General features: G+C 49.7%; 1 protein-coding gene across 2 annotated transcripts in view; it reads left to right on the forward strand.

Moving 5' to 3' along the window:
* Positions 1-1,503: 1,503 nt before the first annotated feature.
* Positions 1,504-16,511, forward strand: part of TMEM164 (transmembrane protein 164) — a gene marked incomplete at both ends in the record, with an annotated part of 162,329 nt that continues 147,321 nt past the window's right edge. For both annotated transcript variants that reach the window (XM_079727482.1, XM_079727483.1), the window contains one exon: positions 1,504-1,893. In XM_079727482.1, coding sequence (XP_079583608.1) covers positions 1,504-1,893 — 390 coding nt within the window. The remainder of the gene's footprint in view (positions 1,894-16,511) is intronic.

Here is a 16,511-nt window from a genome sequence, read left to right on the forward strand (position 1 = left end):
CCAAACGGCTTCGCGGAGGAGGCGAATTCCGTAGACGGTGGTGAAAGAAGGTGGCCGTGCACGCGTGCAGGCTCGGCGAGTGCCGGACGCGAGGCAGGCCGGGGAGGAGGGGAAGGAGGCGGGGATTGAGCCCGGGGGAGGGAGGGGAGGGAGAGGCGCAAAGAGGGAGGGTGGGAGGTGTGAAGGGTGGGAGCGGCAGGGGGAACGAGGGAGGCGGGAGAGGGGAGGAGGCGAGGCGGGGTGGCCGCGGCCCGAGGGGCCGAGCCGAAGCGGAGGGGGCGGCGGCGGCGGCGGCGGCGGCGGCGGCGGCGGCGGCGGCGAGGGGGAGGAGAGAGGGAGGGGAAGAAGGAGGAAGCAAGCGCGGCGGCTGCAGGGGGAGGAAGACGGGGAGGAGGAGCCGTGCGCGGCAGCCGCGGCAGCCGCCGGGGGAGCCGAGTGCCAGGGCGCGGGGAGCGCGGGGATCCAAGCGGGTGCCCAGCTGGAGCCGCAGGCCGACTGCCGGTGAGTGGAGCCCCGAAGGGCGCGGCTGTCAGTCCCTGGGGCCGGGCGGGAGGCACGGGAAGATGCGGCGCCGGGATGGAGGGAGGGGGCCGGCTGGAGCCCAGCCCCCGGCTGGCCCGGCCTCCCGCCCGCCTTCCCTCCCTCCCTTCCTCCCTCCCTCCCGGCTTCCTCCCGCCGCTGCCCGCGTGAAGGGGGCAGGTCCCGGGCGGGCCGCGGGCTGGGGGAGGTGCTGCCCGGAGGGCGGGCGTCTGGGCCGGGGGGTGGAGCTGGGGGCTCGGGGGTGTACCCGGGGGCGGGAGGCTGGACAGGGACGGCTCTAAATTGGCTCGGAGGGGCCAGTCGGCGGCGAAGTTGCTCGCTGCGGGCAGAGACGGCCACGCGGTTGCAGGAGTAAGCGATCCCCCTGTGGCGAGTGCTTGAGACGAGGAGTCCGGCGTCCCCGCCAGCCCCGTCGCCCTCCCCGCCTGCCCGGCCCCGCCAGCTCCCCTCCTGGCCTCCGCGTGTCCCCTCGCCGTCGCCCCCGGTTCGCTCCCGCCGCGCTGCCGGGTCCCCTCGGCCCTCTCCCTGACCCTCCCGGCCTCCGACTTCCCCTGACCCCTGCTTGCTTCGCCACTGCCCCTGTTCTCCTTTTCTTCCCTCGCTAGTTACCCCTCCCCGCCTCGTAAATTCCCGATGCAATTGCCTCTTTGAGACCTTTTTTTTTTTCCTCTCCTTCCTTTTAGATTGGCCAACGGCTCGTTTCCACCCTGCCTCGTTGGTGGCCACTGGAGAAGCGCGGGGGGCTCCCCAGACAGCCGTGGGGAGAAGTTAGAGCCAGCACTTTGCCCCGGGCCTCGCGTGTAGCTTCCCGTCCCCTGCTCTAGGTGCCCTGGTGTCCGGAGGGGGGTGCGGGTGCGGGGGTGTGCCCTCCGTACATGTCCCACCACCCGGGCCACCCTCTGGGCTTGTGTTCCATCTCGCTCTTGCTTCCTGCACGGTGGTCGAGGGGAACCACTTTGCATCATGTCCCGGTATAGCTACCAAAGTCTCCTGGACTGGCTCTATGGGGGCGTGGACCCCAGCTTTGCAGGCAATGGGGGCCCCGACTGTGCTGCCTTCCTCTCTTGGCAGCAGCGGCTGCTGGAAAGTGTGGTGGTCCTGACCCTGGCCCTGTTGGAGATCCTGGTGGCCCTGCGGCACATCCTGAGGCAGACGAAGGAGGACGGTAGGGGTGGCCGTGGCTGCCAGCCAGAGCAGGTGACCCAGCGGCCAGAGGAAGGCAAAGAGAGCCTGAGCAAGAATCTGCTCTTAGTAGCCCTGTGCCTGACCTTCGGGGTGGAGGTGGGCTTTAAGTTCGCCACCAAGACCGTCATCTACCTGCTCAACCCCTGTCACCTGGTCACCATGATGCATGTGAGTCTGTTGACTTCCCCCCCACCCCACCCCGGGCAGCCTCAGCCATCAGAGTCATTTGTGTGCTCAGGACACTTGGCAGTGTAGAGCAACTCATCCCTGCGGGAAGTGGGACCCTCACAAATGATTTTCCAACGAGGCAGTTTGTGTGCGGATTTCAGATGTGGCTCTCTTCTACCTTTGCACAATGCGTCAGCTCCACGGTGGAGGTGGGCACTAGGAAAGACTAGCACTCAGGCCACGACCCCTCCCCTCCCAGGCCTGCCCTGGTCTTTCACAAGCAGGAAGTCCAGCCCCAGCCAGGTGCCCTTTCTGAATCACCTGTGGGGGACCATGGCCCAGTCCCCCATTACCTCTGCCACAGTTAATTTCCCAGAGGCCTGGTGACATTCTTTTCTGGAGGTGGTCGCATAAGGTTACTGGTCTCCACTGTCGTACTTTGGGGAAATCCTTTTACGGGTTTCTCTTAATGACTCTTTCATTTGGGAGTTTACGCTCTTAGGGTGAGGTCTGCCTTTGAGTTCTGCGGTGTTGGAGCGGCACCAAGCTCCTACTAACTGCACTCTGAAGCCGACCCCAGGCAGACTCATGAACTTTTCTCTGTCCATGGTGAGAGGGTATTTATTTCCTGCAGACCTCTCCATCTTACCACTTTTATTCTCTGTCCTGAGGTCACGGTCCAGGGGTGCCCAGGCAGCTGATTTCTTTACCTCCCATTAGCGGCGCTAAGAAAAACAAATGAGATTGAAAAGGAAAGTTGCCAGATGCATAAAAATAATCTGGGTGAGGACTAAGAGCGAGACTGCCTTTCTGTACTCAGCCTGTGTAGAGAGATGTTCTAAAACTATAAAATCATGGAGGAGGAGGAAGAGGAGAAAGGGGAAAAAAATCTTTTTTAGATTTCAGGCTGTGGAAAACCTGGTGTGTTTTATCCAGGGACGGTTTTGAAACCTGTCATTAGCATCTTCATTGCTTTTATATTTGTAGAAGGTTATTCTCAGGAGCCTTGTGATAACCCTGTGTGGGGCAGGAGGTCGAGATGCTTATCTCCGTTTTAAAGGCCTGGTGGAGCCCAAGGATGGGAGGTCGCTCGCCTGCAGCCAAAAGATGAATTAGCTTTCCGGGTTGGAAAGGTAATCCACCCTCTTTGGGGCTGAGGAATGGCAGGGCAGTCTCTGGGGAGAAGCCCATGCTGATCGGCATGGCACCGCCTACTTGTGGCTGGCATGCTTGCTAGCTCTGTGTTCTAGGACTCCTTTGATGGCAGGTTCCTGGCCTCAGTTTCCCAGTCTGTAAAATGTGAATGACCACAAACCCCTTCCAGTCTTGCAGATGTGGCAAGGAGGTGTAGACAACTTTGGAATAAAGCATCTGTTATGGATGGGGTGGCTATAAGCATCCAGCAGGGTTGGAGTGGGTAGCATTTTCCAAAGAGGACTTCTTGGGAAGTGATGCCATTCACAGGAAACCCAGGGCTCTCCCAGCTAGACCTTCTGTGTAAATTTGAGCCCGTCCTCTTTCTTTCTTTTTTTTGATGAATGGGCTTTTTGTTAATGAAAGGAAACAACGCATCTCAGCCGCTGCTATGTGAGGCTCTTGGGACAGGAGAGCTTTTTTTTGGATGGCAGGTGGTGAGGGTCAGAGGGTGCCTTTTCTACAAAGGGGTCTTGAGGCCTCTGACAACCACATACGTAGAAGGTCAACAAAGAACTAAATTCAGCCTGACTGGGGCTGCTGCTGGTGTGATTACATCAAACCTGGCAGCACCACGTTTTTTTTTAAATAAAGTTATTTATTTATTTAGGGCTGTGTTGGGTCTTCGTTGCTGCGCATGGGCTTTCCTCTAGCTGCGGCGAGCGGGGGCTACTCTTCGTTGCAGTGCGCGGGCTTCTCACTGCGGTGGCTTCTCTTGTTGTGGAGCACGGGCTCTAGGCGCGCAGGCTTCAGTAGCTGTGGCACGCGGGCTCAGTAGTTGTGGCTCATGGGCTCTAGAGTGCAGGCTCAGTAGTTGTGGTGCACGGGCTTAGTTGCTCCACGGCATGTGGGATCTTCCCAGACCAGGTCTCGAACCTGTGTCCCCGGCATTGGCAGGCGAATTCTTAACCACTGTGCCACCAGGGAAGGACAGCACCACGGTTTTTTTTTTTTTTTTTTTTTTGTGGTACGCGGGCCTCTCACTGTTGTGGCCTCTCCCGTTACGGAGCACAGGCTCCGGATGCGCAGGCTCAGCAGCCATGGCTCACGGGCCCAGCCGCTCCGCGGCATATGGGATCCTCCCAGACTGGGGCACGAACCCGTATCCCCTGCATCGGCAGGCGGACTCTCAACCACTGCGCCACCAGGGAGGCCCAGCACCACGGTTTTTAGTGCAGAGGGCTTTAGAGGCTTTTAGAAGACGCTGGAGACTTCGTTCTGGCATTAATTAGTTGTGTGACTTTGGGGAAGGTACTTTTCCTGGGTCTCAGTTCTCCCAGCTGCAAAACGAGGCAGAGTTGCATTCCTAGCTCTTGACAGCCTGTGTTCTGTGATTCTTTTCTCCATAAGCAGAGTCCGGGGATGCCACAGAGAGCTATTCTAGAAATGCTTTTGGCCTCCTTTACGATTTCAGGTGGCCTTGTTCATCTTCTCATCTTCGTTCATCTTTTGCTTCCTGTGTCTTCCCTGTAAAGTACACATGACCAGGCCACCCTTAGGGACACACGTAGATGACGTTGGCACTCGGGGCTGACAGCTGCAGAGAGATAGATGTTTGGGGAACTAGGGACTGATTCCTGTTACTTGTGCTTTTGCTGTTGTCCTCTGCTTAGCTTAAACTCTGAAGCTAGAGGGTGGGGAGAAAGAACAGAGTCAGGCTGAGGAATTCTTGAGCCAGAGCAGGATTGTACTGCTTTGTCCTTTACTCCTAAGTCACTGCTTTCTGTCATTTAAATAGTAACTTCCGGCCTAGTGGGGGACTTAGCCTGTGATGAATCCAACATTCTATACCTTACCTGTGGCTCTTCCTGGGAAGCAGAGACGTATGGATTTTTAAAAGTTCATGTGAGTCCTTAAAAGAAATTTAACAACAGATGGTTGGAAACACTTTTCTGACTCGGTTACAGCAATGACTAATGATAGTAAGTATGGTTAGTAATACTTTACATTTATCTAGCTCTTAACTGTTTATGAGACACTTTCACATGCATTATCTTCTTTAGGGTTATGCTAGATAAGCTTGAGCCTGGAGAGAGGTTGTTAAAATGTTTCCTGTGACTGTGTGTATTCCACAGGGGAGATGTTGAGTACAAAGAAATGCTTTGGCAAGTGAATTAGCTGAGTTAGGCCATATTATGGCAGTGAATTCTGTGGAGTTCAGAGGTCCCAATAAGGAAAGGGAGACATTAGCTGAAATGAAAGCGGGAGCTTAGCAGAGACATTTCTGATGTGTGTCTCTCAACAGGCCGACTCAATTATGGCTTTATAGAAAGGCCTTGTTCCTCAGAGCCAGTGTAAGTTTGTAACAAGGACAGTATTGCTTTAGGCCAGGAAATGGAAGAGTTGGAGGGAAAGTGGTTAGTCTCCTTATCTCCCATTTTTCAGTCTGTAAAATATTTATTTCCAAGGCCTTGTTACACAGACCCTCATCATAGCCATGCTGCCTTTGGGTCACCGCCAGCTTTAGAAGCATAAGGAAGGGCAGTTCTTGTATCTGAGGTCTGTTCTGGATTAATATTCCTGCTGTCTGGTTTCTTTTTGGCCTCATCTGATACCTCAAGGGCCCTGGAACCGGGGTCTGGAGGAGGTTTGTATGATTACAGCAGCACCTTCTCACATCTGAACTCAAGCCGGTGATGCTTGAGCGTTCTCGGGATCAGCAAGCACCAGGATTAACGCACTGTTATTAAACCCCTTGCTGAATATCAGTGGTGTTTACCCATTGCACCAGTAAGTATTTCTTCAAGTGTGGCTAGTCCCCTTGTGCATATTATTTTGGCAGGTATGGGTTACAGGGAATGAATTTACTGACTGATTATGCTGTTTACCAAAAAAATCACCCAGCAAGTTAGTGGCAGAGGTGGCTTTAGAACCAAGCTGCCACAGTGGGAATTGGGGCTTTAGCAGGAAGAGATTCTCATAGCTATTTAAGTCCGAAAATCTACAAGTTCTTAGCAGAAGGGTTAAAATGCCAGACAGTTTGACTGATTGTGTCCATAAAGACTGGTGGCCTTTTATCTCCTTTGCATCCAGTTATATTGTCTCTGTCTTAGGAACTTAACGAAAAGATCAAATTTTGGATGTCTTGTCTAATTGTCCACTTCCGGTTGGTTCTGTATGTGTCTGTGTCAATATCTCCTTATTGGGCGCTGAACTGAGTGGGGCACAGCATATGGTGTTTAACCCTCCGTGTCTCTGTGCATAAGGCAGGCTGGATCTCAGCTGGACATTTGCCAAATAATAATTGATGCTATTGACCCCGGAGCACCAAGCCTCTGGTTTTTAGCCTGTAATACCTAGTGAGCCCCATCCTTTTTTCAGAGTTGCCATTGCTATTTTATTTTTCTGTCTTTACGATATATTAGAAGGCTGACTTCCACCAAATATGGCTAACCTGCTTTTGGCTCACTGTTTATTTTCCTACTTCTTCCCTCTTTGCTGAAAGCGTAGAATGGCACATATTCAAAATGGCCCTGAGCTTTTCGTGACACCTTTTGGAGCTCACGGAATATACACGGGTGTATTCCATTTGCTCTGTGATGGATTTGTTTTATAGAAAACCTGATAAATATGAGAACTAGGCTTTTTGTCCCCCGCCTCCTTGACTTCAGACCAACCACACCTCCTCATCCCCATCTGTTGTCTGGAGTGCTGATAACTGCTCCTGCTTGCAACTGACGTTGGTGGGGAATGGGTACAATGAGGGATCCAGCCATCTGCTGACGGGTTATCAGATGGACTGTGTCCTGTGTCATCAGTCCAGGGGGACACAAGGGGATAATGTTTATATGGGCCCCAGCGGTGAGGCATGACATTCCTTTTTAGTTTGTTGTATTTTTCCCCCAAGGAAATTTGCAGAGAATTTTTCCATCTTTCATAATTACAGTCTTTGGGGGGGGGTGTCCATTATAAAGGGAAGTGGTGTGGATTGGTGGATTAAACAACCCACAGACAGCCCTGGGATTTAAAATTATGATGCTAGTTTTGCTCGTGGCTTGCCAGGGAACCTGAGCAAATTATTTAACCTTTTCCTAACTCCATCTTCTTCATGAAACGGGCCACATGGAAACAAAGCATTTTAATCCTCTGAATAACTCTGTGGTCACTTAAACAGAGATTCCAGGTACAGGTGATCAGAGCTGGACGATGACAAATAGATTTTTACCTCCGGCTCAGAAACTGACAAACCTCAACACCTTTTCACCTTTCTTGATAGCTATTAGAATCCATTCCTCTAATCATTTCTGCTGCTTTTCTCTGGATCCTTGCCCGTGCCTGCATACCCTTCTCATGCACAGCCTATAAAACTGGGTGCTGTGACCAGAGGTCCAGCCTACACCCAGCAGAGGGGAAAGCTTTCCTTCTCAGCCTTTTCTCACCATGCACTTGTTAATACAACCCAGCGTGGAGCTTGCTATTAAGTAACAGTATGTGGCTGGCTCCTACTTGGGGTGATCCACAGGATCCCTGGATTTTTGTCCCTTTGCCATAGATGTGTCTCCCTCATCGCTTTCTTCGTGGGATCTGTCGTGAGTTCCTCCCCTCTGCACCCCTGAAGAGTCTCCTCTGTGAAACTTTCCTGTTGACCTTGACTCCACAGTTATTCCACTCATTCCAGTAACAGTTTTTGTCCTCTTTTCCTGACCCTCTGAATATTCCTCAGACTATTTGGCTCTTTAACATATGCCTTTGTATACATGTAGGTAATTCAGTGAGTGTTCGACTGGGTTGCTTGTTTTTGCATGTTTGTTCATTCTCCACCATTAGTGTAAACACTTTTCTTTAAGGAAAGGAGTAGTGTTTTGTTTTGTTTTGTTTCTTCCCTCTGTAACTCCCTGCAGAGCTTAATACAATACATGCACATTAATTTTTTAATGTGTGCCTGGATAATGCTGGCTGACTGACTGACTGACAGAGCTGACTGTTTTCTTCCGCTTTTTCATTTTCCCTCTGGTGGTTCTGTCTGTGTTCCCTTGAGGTCTCCTGGGCACTGTTCCTATGTCTCCTGTACCCATTAAGAGAATCTCCTGTCTGTTTTTTGAAATAGCCAGAGGAGAGAGGTGGTTTTGCCTCCAGCTCACACATCTTTTGGTTCCATCACAAAGAGCTGGTCATTAGGAACTGCAGCCCATTCTCTGCCCCAAGTATCTGCTCCCTTTCATTGCTGTGAGGAAATTACGCTGTTGGATCTTGGTCTGAAATCCCTCAGTTCGACATCTGGAAGTGTCTACTTTCTTCTTTTCCTTCTTTAATATCAGACACATTAAAAAAACGTTATTAGTCTGGTGACTCACTTTCCATCTCTTTCTCTCCCCTTTTGTATTTTTCAGTAGGTAGCTCACTGTCATCATACCTCACTGGAACACCCTCTGCAAGAAGAGCCAGGCTTCTCAACTTCTGGTCTTTCATATCTTTTTTTTTACTTTATTTTTTTTTCAGCTTTGGGAGGTATAATTGACAAAGAAAATTTTAAGATATTTAAAGTGCACAACATGATGATTTGATGTATGTATACATTGTGAAAGGATTCCCCACCCCCCATGGAGATCCATGGTCTTTCATATCTTTTGTTGAATTGAGAGCATCTTCTGCCAGTCACTGGATGAGTGGACCTGAAGAGACTGTGGGTGTGGAATGCAGTGCTTCTCGAACTTTCTTTGTGAAAAATTCCCTTGGGAGCTTGTTCTAATGCAGATGCCTGGCTCTCTACTCAGGGAGTCTGAGTAGGTCTAGGGCCTATAGGGTGAGGATGGGAATCTGCATTTACTACAAGCTCCCGAGTGATTCTGATGCTGGTGAGCATTGGACCCCGCTTGGAGAGACATTCTGTAGCGGCTAAAGTATGAGGTGGGCTGTCGGTTCAAATGCTCCTCCTGACTGGTGTGAATCTGGTGGCCTTTGGGCGGGCCTTTAGTCTTCTGGTAGGACCTCAGTATTTGTGTGGGTGTTAAATAATGTGGCTGAAATTAGAGGTTGAGGGCTCTGAGTTACTGTGAGGTGGATTTTAGGGTAGCTTTAGAGTTCCAGTGGCTTGTTAGGTCCCTAGGGGTTATGTCAGTGGAGGATTTCCAGTCCTCCTACACTCCCTTCCCATCCTTCCAGTGTCTGCGATTTTGGGGAACTAACGAGAGGAAATACTGGCACAGAGTTATTGCATGCTAATTTTCTGCGTGCAGGACTTCTGTTTTAAATGCTCCTGGGAATGTATTCATTCATGTATCCATTCAGCAAACATTTATCCAGTGGCTGTTGTGTGTCAAACATTGTGCCAGGCACTGGAGATTCAAAGATAAACAAGAAACATTCTTTGCCTTCATGTTGCTCACAGTTGAGGTGAGACAGGCAAGAAAAAAGATCAACTAAATTATAACATGACATGTACGGTAACAGATTTGAACAAAGCATAGAGGACAGAGGGTCTTTTTTTTTTTCCTAGTGCAATTAAGGAGAGCTTCCTAGAAGAGGTGACATTTGATTCACAAAGGAGGCATGTTAGCTCCTTGAGAGCAGAGGCCCTTGTTTTCTATTCTAGCGCCTCAGACAGGGCCTGCCTCATAGTAGGTGCTCAGTAAACACGTGTGAATGAATGAATAGGAAGGAAGGGGTGTTGCAGGAAGGAAGGGGATTCCAGGCATAGGAAACAATACATATAAAGGCCCAGAGTTGCTTCCTGTGTCACAGGAGAGCTTCTCAACTCTTACCTGGAGTCATCTGATTGTTATTATCAGGGGAATACAGTTTTTCATGTTTCTCCCTTGGCAAACCAAGGAATGCTCTGTCATTTCTGGCCCGTTGATAAGACAGCTGCAGTTGCCTATGAATCCTTGATAGGGGGCTTGCGAGACAGAGAATTGTGTTCTCTGTGCTGTCCCAAGGAGGGCTCACACGGTCAAGGACAGACGCACAGGACACTGAGGAGAGTGAGCCGACATTAAATACAGGAAATGAGATAGCAGGCATCCCACCAGAAGATGATTTTTAGCGGCTCATGGGGTGCTTGCTGTCCCCACGGATTCCACCGTGGAACTGATGGAATGTGATGCTATCCTTCTACCTTTCTCTTTTCTGTTCTCTTCCCTGTTTCCAAGTCTTTCCCCCCGACTCACTCCATCCAGGTTTGCCTCTTTCCAGAGTGCTCAAAACTCCGAATCAACCCCTTGTATTGATACATTTCAAAATGCCCGTTTCATCAGAGGAGGTCATATCGCCGAGGAAATCAGGAAGAAATCAGTTCCATTTAGGAGGTTCACACTGAAGTGCGAATGGCTCATAGACTCAACTGGGCTGGGGGAGGGCAGGACTTTTTTAAAGGGCCTTGTTACCCTTACTCTAAATGGTAGGGTGTGTCCCAGTGTTTTTGAGCAGGTGGCCTTTCCTGTGTTCCTTACCCAGTTTTTGGCCTCCTTCCTGCTCCACACCCCACCATCCCCCCAAGAACTGGGGTTATCAGTGTCTTGCTACCCTACTTGCTGGACCCCCAGGGTAAGTCTCCCTCCAGGGTGCTCGGATGCAGCAGTTAAATCTGAAGGCCTGGAGAGGATTCCTCCTCTTCTGGGTATGGTCCTTTCTGTTTACTCAGCTCTTTGCCAGGGAAAGAGCTGCCAGCTAAATAGGGCATGGCTTGCATGTCCGTCAGCGTGTGGTGTGTCCAGGGAGGCAGACCTGTTGCGAGCCTGAGATCCTGAACGGGAGGGTTGGGGGGATCTCTCTGTTGGCTGTGCTTCCTTAACAGTAGCTGTTGGAGCAAATGCCAGAGGAGGAAGGGTGGGATGAGTCTGGTCCTGGGCCTGTGGCTCTGCGGAAAGGGAATAGACGGGAGGTTAGAGAGGACTGGCCTGTTGGGCAGAAACAGTTCAAGCCGTGTCCTGTGGGCAGGTGTTTAGGTGGGTAGAAGAGCGAGAAGGGGATTATCTGGAGGAGAAAGGAGGCATGAGCCCATTCTAATTCCATCCGGGTGCCTCCAGTCTCCCTGTCTCCATCACACAGTGGTGGTGTAAACTCAGGGTGTATTTTGCCTGTGAATAGAATCGCATTTGCCAGTCGACCAGCTGTGTTTGCAGAAAGACTCTGTGCTCAGGCTGTTGCTAGCAAAGAGACATTTCATTCAGGTGCTGATTAAATAAGGCGCAGAGCCAGGTTGCACATTAAGGCCCTTAACTACGGCTCTGGGAGCCCCTGGGTAAACACTTATTAGATGTTCTGGGCAGAGTATTAGCAGAGGCTGCTGGACATGAGGTGCTTTCTTCAGAAATCAAGTTAGGGGAAATTGGCTAGGAGAGACAGTGTCTAGAAAGGGTCTTGCTCCTCTTTTCCTAGACTCGTCAGGTCCGAGCTGCTGGCATATACATGGAAGGGCTAGACAGTTTTCCTCATTGGCATTTACTTGTGAAGTTCTCACTGGGACCCAGTAGGTTTGGATTGGGACACAGCAAGGAGACTGGCTAAGTTAAGTAGGGCACTAGAAATGCCTCCTTTTCCTAATGCAAATTAAGCTTAGTGGATTGAGCTTTTGGACCATATTTCCTGGGTATGTTTTTTTTTTTTTTTTTTTTGGTGGTACGCGGGCCTCTCACTGTTGTGGCCTCTCCCGTTGTGGAGCATAGGCTCCAGACGCGCAGGCTCAGCGGCCATGGCTCACGGGCCCAGCCGCTCTGCGGCATGTGGGATCTTCCCGGACGGGAGCACGAACCCGTGTCCCCTGCATCGGCAGGCGGACTCTCAACCACTGCGCCACCAGGGAAGCCCCTGGGTATGTATTTGAGCTCCATCGTCATGTGACCTTAGGCATGTTCCCAAGCATTGTGGGTAAATAGGCAGTTCCTTAGGTTAACTTAACTGCTATCAACTTCAGTTTCACTCATCTGTAAAATGGGAGTAATAATAGTACTGACCTAATGGGGCTGTTGTGAGGATTAAATGAAATAATTTAAATCAAGCATTTAGCAGAAGTTCTGGCTCATTGTCAGCACTCAATAAATGTTAGCAGTTTTTCATAGTACAGTTGGCCATCTGTAACTGTGGGTTCTACTTCTGCAGATTCAACCAACTACAGATTGAAAATATTTAGGAAAAAAAATTTCCAGAAAGTTTGAAAACACAAAACTTGAATCTGCTGTGCACTGGCGACTATTTACATTTCTTTTACATTGTATTTCCAACTATTTATATAGCATTTACATTGTATTAGGTATTATGTCTTTTTATACATTGGATTTCTTTTACATTGTATTTGCAACTATTTACATAGCATTTACGTTGTATTAGATATTATAAGTCATCTAGAGATGATTTAAAGTGTGTAGGAGCATGTGTGAGGTTACATGCAAATACTACACCATTTTATACAAGGGACTTGAGCATCCACAGATTTTGGTATCTGTGGTGGGTCCTGGAACCAATCCCCTGTGGATAGCAAGGGACTATTGTAGTAGTAGCAGTACAATATATTTCAGGGCATACTGGGTAGAAGCCGGCTCTAGGGTGGTAAAGGCCTGGGTTCAAATCCTACCACTAACTGTGTAGCCCCGGGCAAGTTACTTAACCTCTCCAAGCCCTAGTTTCCACATTTGTAAAATGGAATAATAATTATACCTACCCTGCAAAGCTGTTATAAGAATTAAATGAGAAAAAATGAGACAATACTAATAAAGCACTTAAGATAGTAGACAGTCAATAAATTTTTTGCTGGGATGTGATGTGTGATGATGATCACGAGCTTCGTTATCCTTATTATGGCTGCTGCTGCTGTGAGCTTGGATGACTGATGCTGGGATAAGATGATAGAGATTAGATACAGGAAGGCAGCTTTAAGAATCTCACCCCCCCCCCAAAAAAAATCTCACCCAAGAGCAGCTTCCCTAGCATCTTTGTTTCATGTGGCAGGCAACAATATTGGTTCCATGAAAGTGGCACCCACATAATCTCTGCAGGGCAGGGTGCCTCGACTGTTGGAGGCCTAAGGACAGTTTTCTGGGGAATTTGGATGTTACTGTAAATCACCCAGCCCTTCCTGAAGCATTTGGAGGATGGCTGTCATTGGTAGGAAGCTTGGCTTTCCAGGGACCTCTGGGCTTATTTACTGCTGCTCTTCATCAATGGGCTGGCTCTCTGGTGCCAGCTATCTTGAGATTGGTAGCCTAGGAAACCAACAAGTACATGACAGAAGTAGGAAAGGAGTGGTTTGGGTGTGGGCAGAGACAGGTGCGTGGATTTACTTTTTCCTTTTTCATTAATTTCTTTTGACCGAGGGGAGTGCAACTTGCTCAAGTGCTGCCTGTTCCCAGGGTTAAGAAATTATTGGAGGAGAAAGGGCTGCTCCCAGAGCTCCTAGGAGAAAGGCAGGTTAAAAGTAGACCAGTGGGGCTTCCCTGGTGGCGCAGTGGTTGAGAGTCCGCCTGCCAATGCAGGGGATGTGGGTTCGTGCCCCGGTCTGGGAGGATCCCACGTGCCGCGGAGCGGCTAGGCCCGTGAGCCATGGCCACTGAGCCTGCATGTCCGGAGCCTGTGCTCCGCAGCAGGAGAGGCCACAACAGTGAGAGGCCCGTGTACCGCAAAAAAAAAAAAAGTAGACCAGTGCTTTGCCTGACATGTCAGCAAATGAACCAAAAAAAAAAAAAAAAACAAAAAAACAAAAAAAAAGACAAATCAGTATCTCCCAGATATGGGAAACCTCTCTCAGTTTTGAAGAACAGCTACTCTTTCAGAACCGGGACCTCAGCCATGAGTCACTAAAGGGAGGCCCCCTTTAATTAAGTGTAGCCTTCCAGGGCCAAGGCCTGGGTCATGTGATTTCACAACCTTGGGGTTGGAGTGCCCTACCCCACCCAGCAAGGCCATTGGAAGACCCCCAGGCATGTTCCCAAGCATTGTGGGTAAATAGGCAGTTCCTTAGGTTACGGTCATGTTTTAATAATGTAATAATCCTGGTTCCCTGGTTGGAGCTGGCTTGGAGGGCATTCCTAAAACAAAGAGCAACCCTGAGAAATTAGGGGAGACTGTACCAAAGGGTCTCCTTCATATTACCACTTGTTCTTTGTCGCTTTGCATTTGTCAAGAGTTTCCTTTTTTAAGTCCCAGGCACTTGAGCATGTGCGCCTGCCCGTTGCTGCGCTTTATTCCCTGCGCCCTGCAGAAATGTTGCTGGGGTCATGTGCTTAAGTGCCTTATTATCTTCAGCACTTCTACACTTGGCCCCTTGGGCTGCCGCTGCTGCCGGCTGCTGCTTCACGTAGGCCTTTCTCCCCATTTCCCGGGCCCCCAGTCGCAGGAGGACTCACAGGGCCCCTTGAGGAAAGGGCGCCCGGTTTTACCTTTGGATTTCCATTCCCCTCGCGGCCCCGCACTGGACTTTGCAGTTCAGCTCTCCTCAGCATAGCCCTGCAAGCTAGCACCAAGCCAAGGTCATGTTTCCCTGTTTGCTGGTGGGGTTTCTGGCCAGTGAGCAAAGAGAAACAGATTGACCCCCCCAGCCCTGTGGCTGTCCTTCCCCGGGCGGGGCTGTCGGCGGGGAGGGGTGCTGTCTTGGCCCTGGGAAGTCAGGGGTGACCTTTAGGCCAAGGCTGCTTTCGCTTCCTGGGGAAGAATGCAAAGCGTGCCGGGTCACAGGGTCTCCTGCCTGGCTGAACGGTGTTTGGCCATACCTCACAGTCAGGGCTGTGTTTGCTCAGATGGACACACGTGGAAACCAGGCCGGGATCATCTTCCCCAGTTTCTTACTCCCCGCTTTGGGTCTGAACTGAAAAACAATTTGCAAAGTACACTGTGGTCCGCACCTGTTGCTGTTTTTTTTTTTTTTAATCCCCCTTTCCACGGCCAGTTTGCAGCAAACTGAGGATTAAGCCTGGCTCCTCCCACTTACATTTTCTCTTTAGTTTCTCTTGGGGTTGGGTTCTCACTTTCCAGTCATAACTGTCCATCGACATTAAGGACAGTTGGTGCCGCTGCTCATTTAGGGTCCTCCCTCACCCAGACCTTTTAAACACCATAAACCTGGAATAGGGTCAGATGGACAAAAAGGAGTTAAATTTAAGAGAAAGAGCTCGTTATAATTTTTGGTTATCTCTGTACACTTTGAAAGTTAGGAGTAGTAGTGATAATAATACTTGTAACATTCTGAGCCTGTATTATGCTCCAGGCACTGTGCTTAAGTGTATTGCCTATATATTACCTAATTTGCAGCCTTCCACAAAAAGGTCATTTTTGTTTTATCTAATCCTTCTTTCTCTCGGTTCTAGCTGATTTCTCCTTTGGTCAACTTATAGATACTGGAGAAAATATTCGAGCAATACTTTCCTGGGTTGAAATGGCAGAGTGATGCCAGGTCGGAGCTGAAAAAAAGCCTCAGAGATCATCTCCTCCCTCATTTTTCCAGATGAGCAAACTGAGACCCAGAGAGGTGAAGTGACTTGCCCAAAGTCACACAGCTCAATAGAAGCAGAGGTAGATCTCTTGACTCCCGGTTCACTGTCTCTCTCTAGTACCATACATGGCCTCCTTCCACCCCTAACCATTCCAGCGTAAAGGGAGATGGACTTTTGTTCTTGCCAACTAGTAGAGAAACAGAAATCATGTGTTTTTTGAGCATCATTGTCTTACAGCCTTGAAAGTGAGGATCTCACGGCTGCAGGCCACCTCTCTGCCTGACTGCTATAGCAACTGCTTTTTCAATGTGTTTTTCTGCCCTTGCTGCCTCTCTTCCACAGAGGAGCCAGGCTGTAGTGCCACCATTGCTTGCTGCTTGTCCTGGGCAGGTAGTCCAGGGAGTTGTGTACGCTCAGTGAGCCTGTATGTCAAGCCAGTGTGATCTGCTCTGAGATAACTGGTTGTTTGGAAATGGGACCCATTCACTTGGGACTATAACTGAGGTCATCATTTCTTTCCTCTAAATAGAGACCTGCATCCTATCCTAGTGAACAGTTGTATGAGGCTCCACGGCAGGGGAGCAAAATCAGAAACTTTGTCTGGTAGAAGTGAGTGACAAAGGTCAAAGAGGAAAAAGGTCAAAGTAATCTGCCAACCCAGTGGGAGAGGTCAGTTCATCTTGGTAAACAATGTAGAGTAATAGAGAACAGGATTAAGTATTAGACAGACCTGGGCCTTGGATGTAGGTTTCTGGTTGACAGAACCTAATAGTTTTGACCAGTCAGGTAGCCTCTCTGTGCCTGATCTTCTTATATGATACAAAGTGTGGTAGTTAAGAGTTCAGGCTCTGAAGTCAGACTGGCCAGGTTCAAATCTTGGCTCTGCTGCTTTCTAGCTGTGTCGCTTTGGGCAAGTTACTTGACATCTCTGGGCGTGTTTTCCTTCTCTGTAAAATGGGGATAATAGTATCTACTTTGTGGTTTTCTTGTAAGAATTCAATACATGGCTACATGTAAAGTATTTAGATCAGTGTCTGGTGCATAGCAAGTGTAGAGTAAATATGA

The sequence above is a fragment of the Hyperoodon ampullatus genome (genome assembly GCF_949752795.1).
Source record: "Hyperoodon ampullatus genome assembly, chromosome: X".
NCBI lineage: Eukaryota > Metazoa > Chordata > Mammalia > Artiodactyla > Ziphiidae > Hyperoodon > Hyperoodon ampullatus.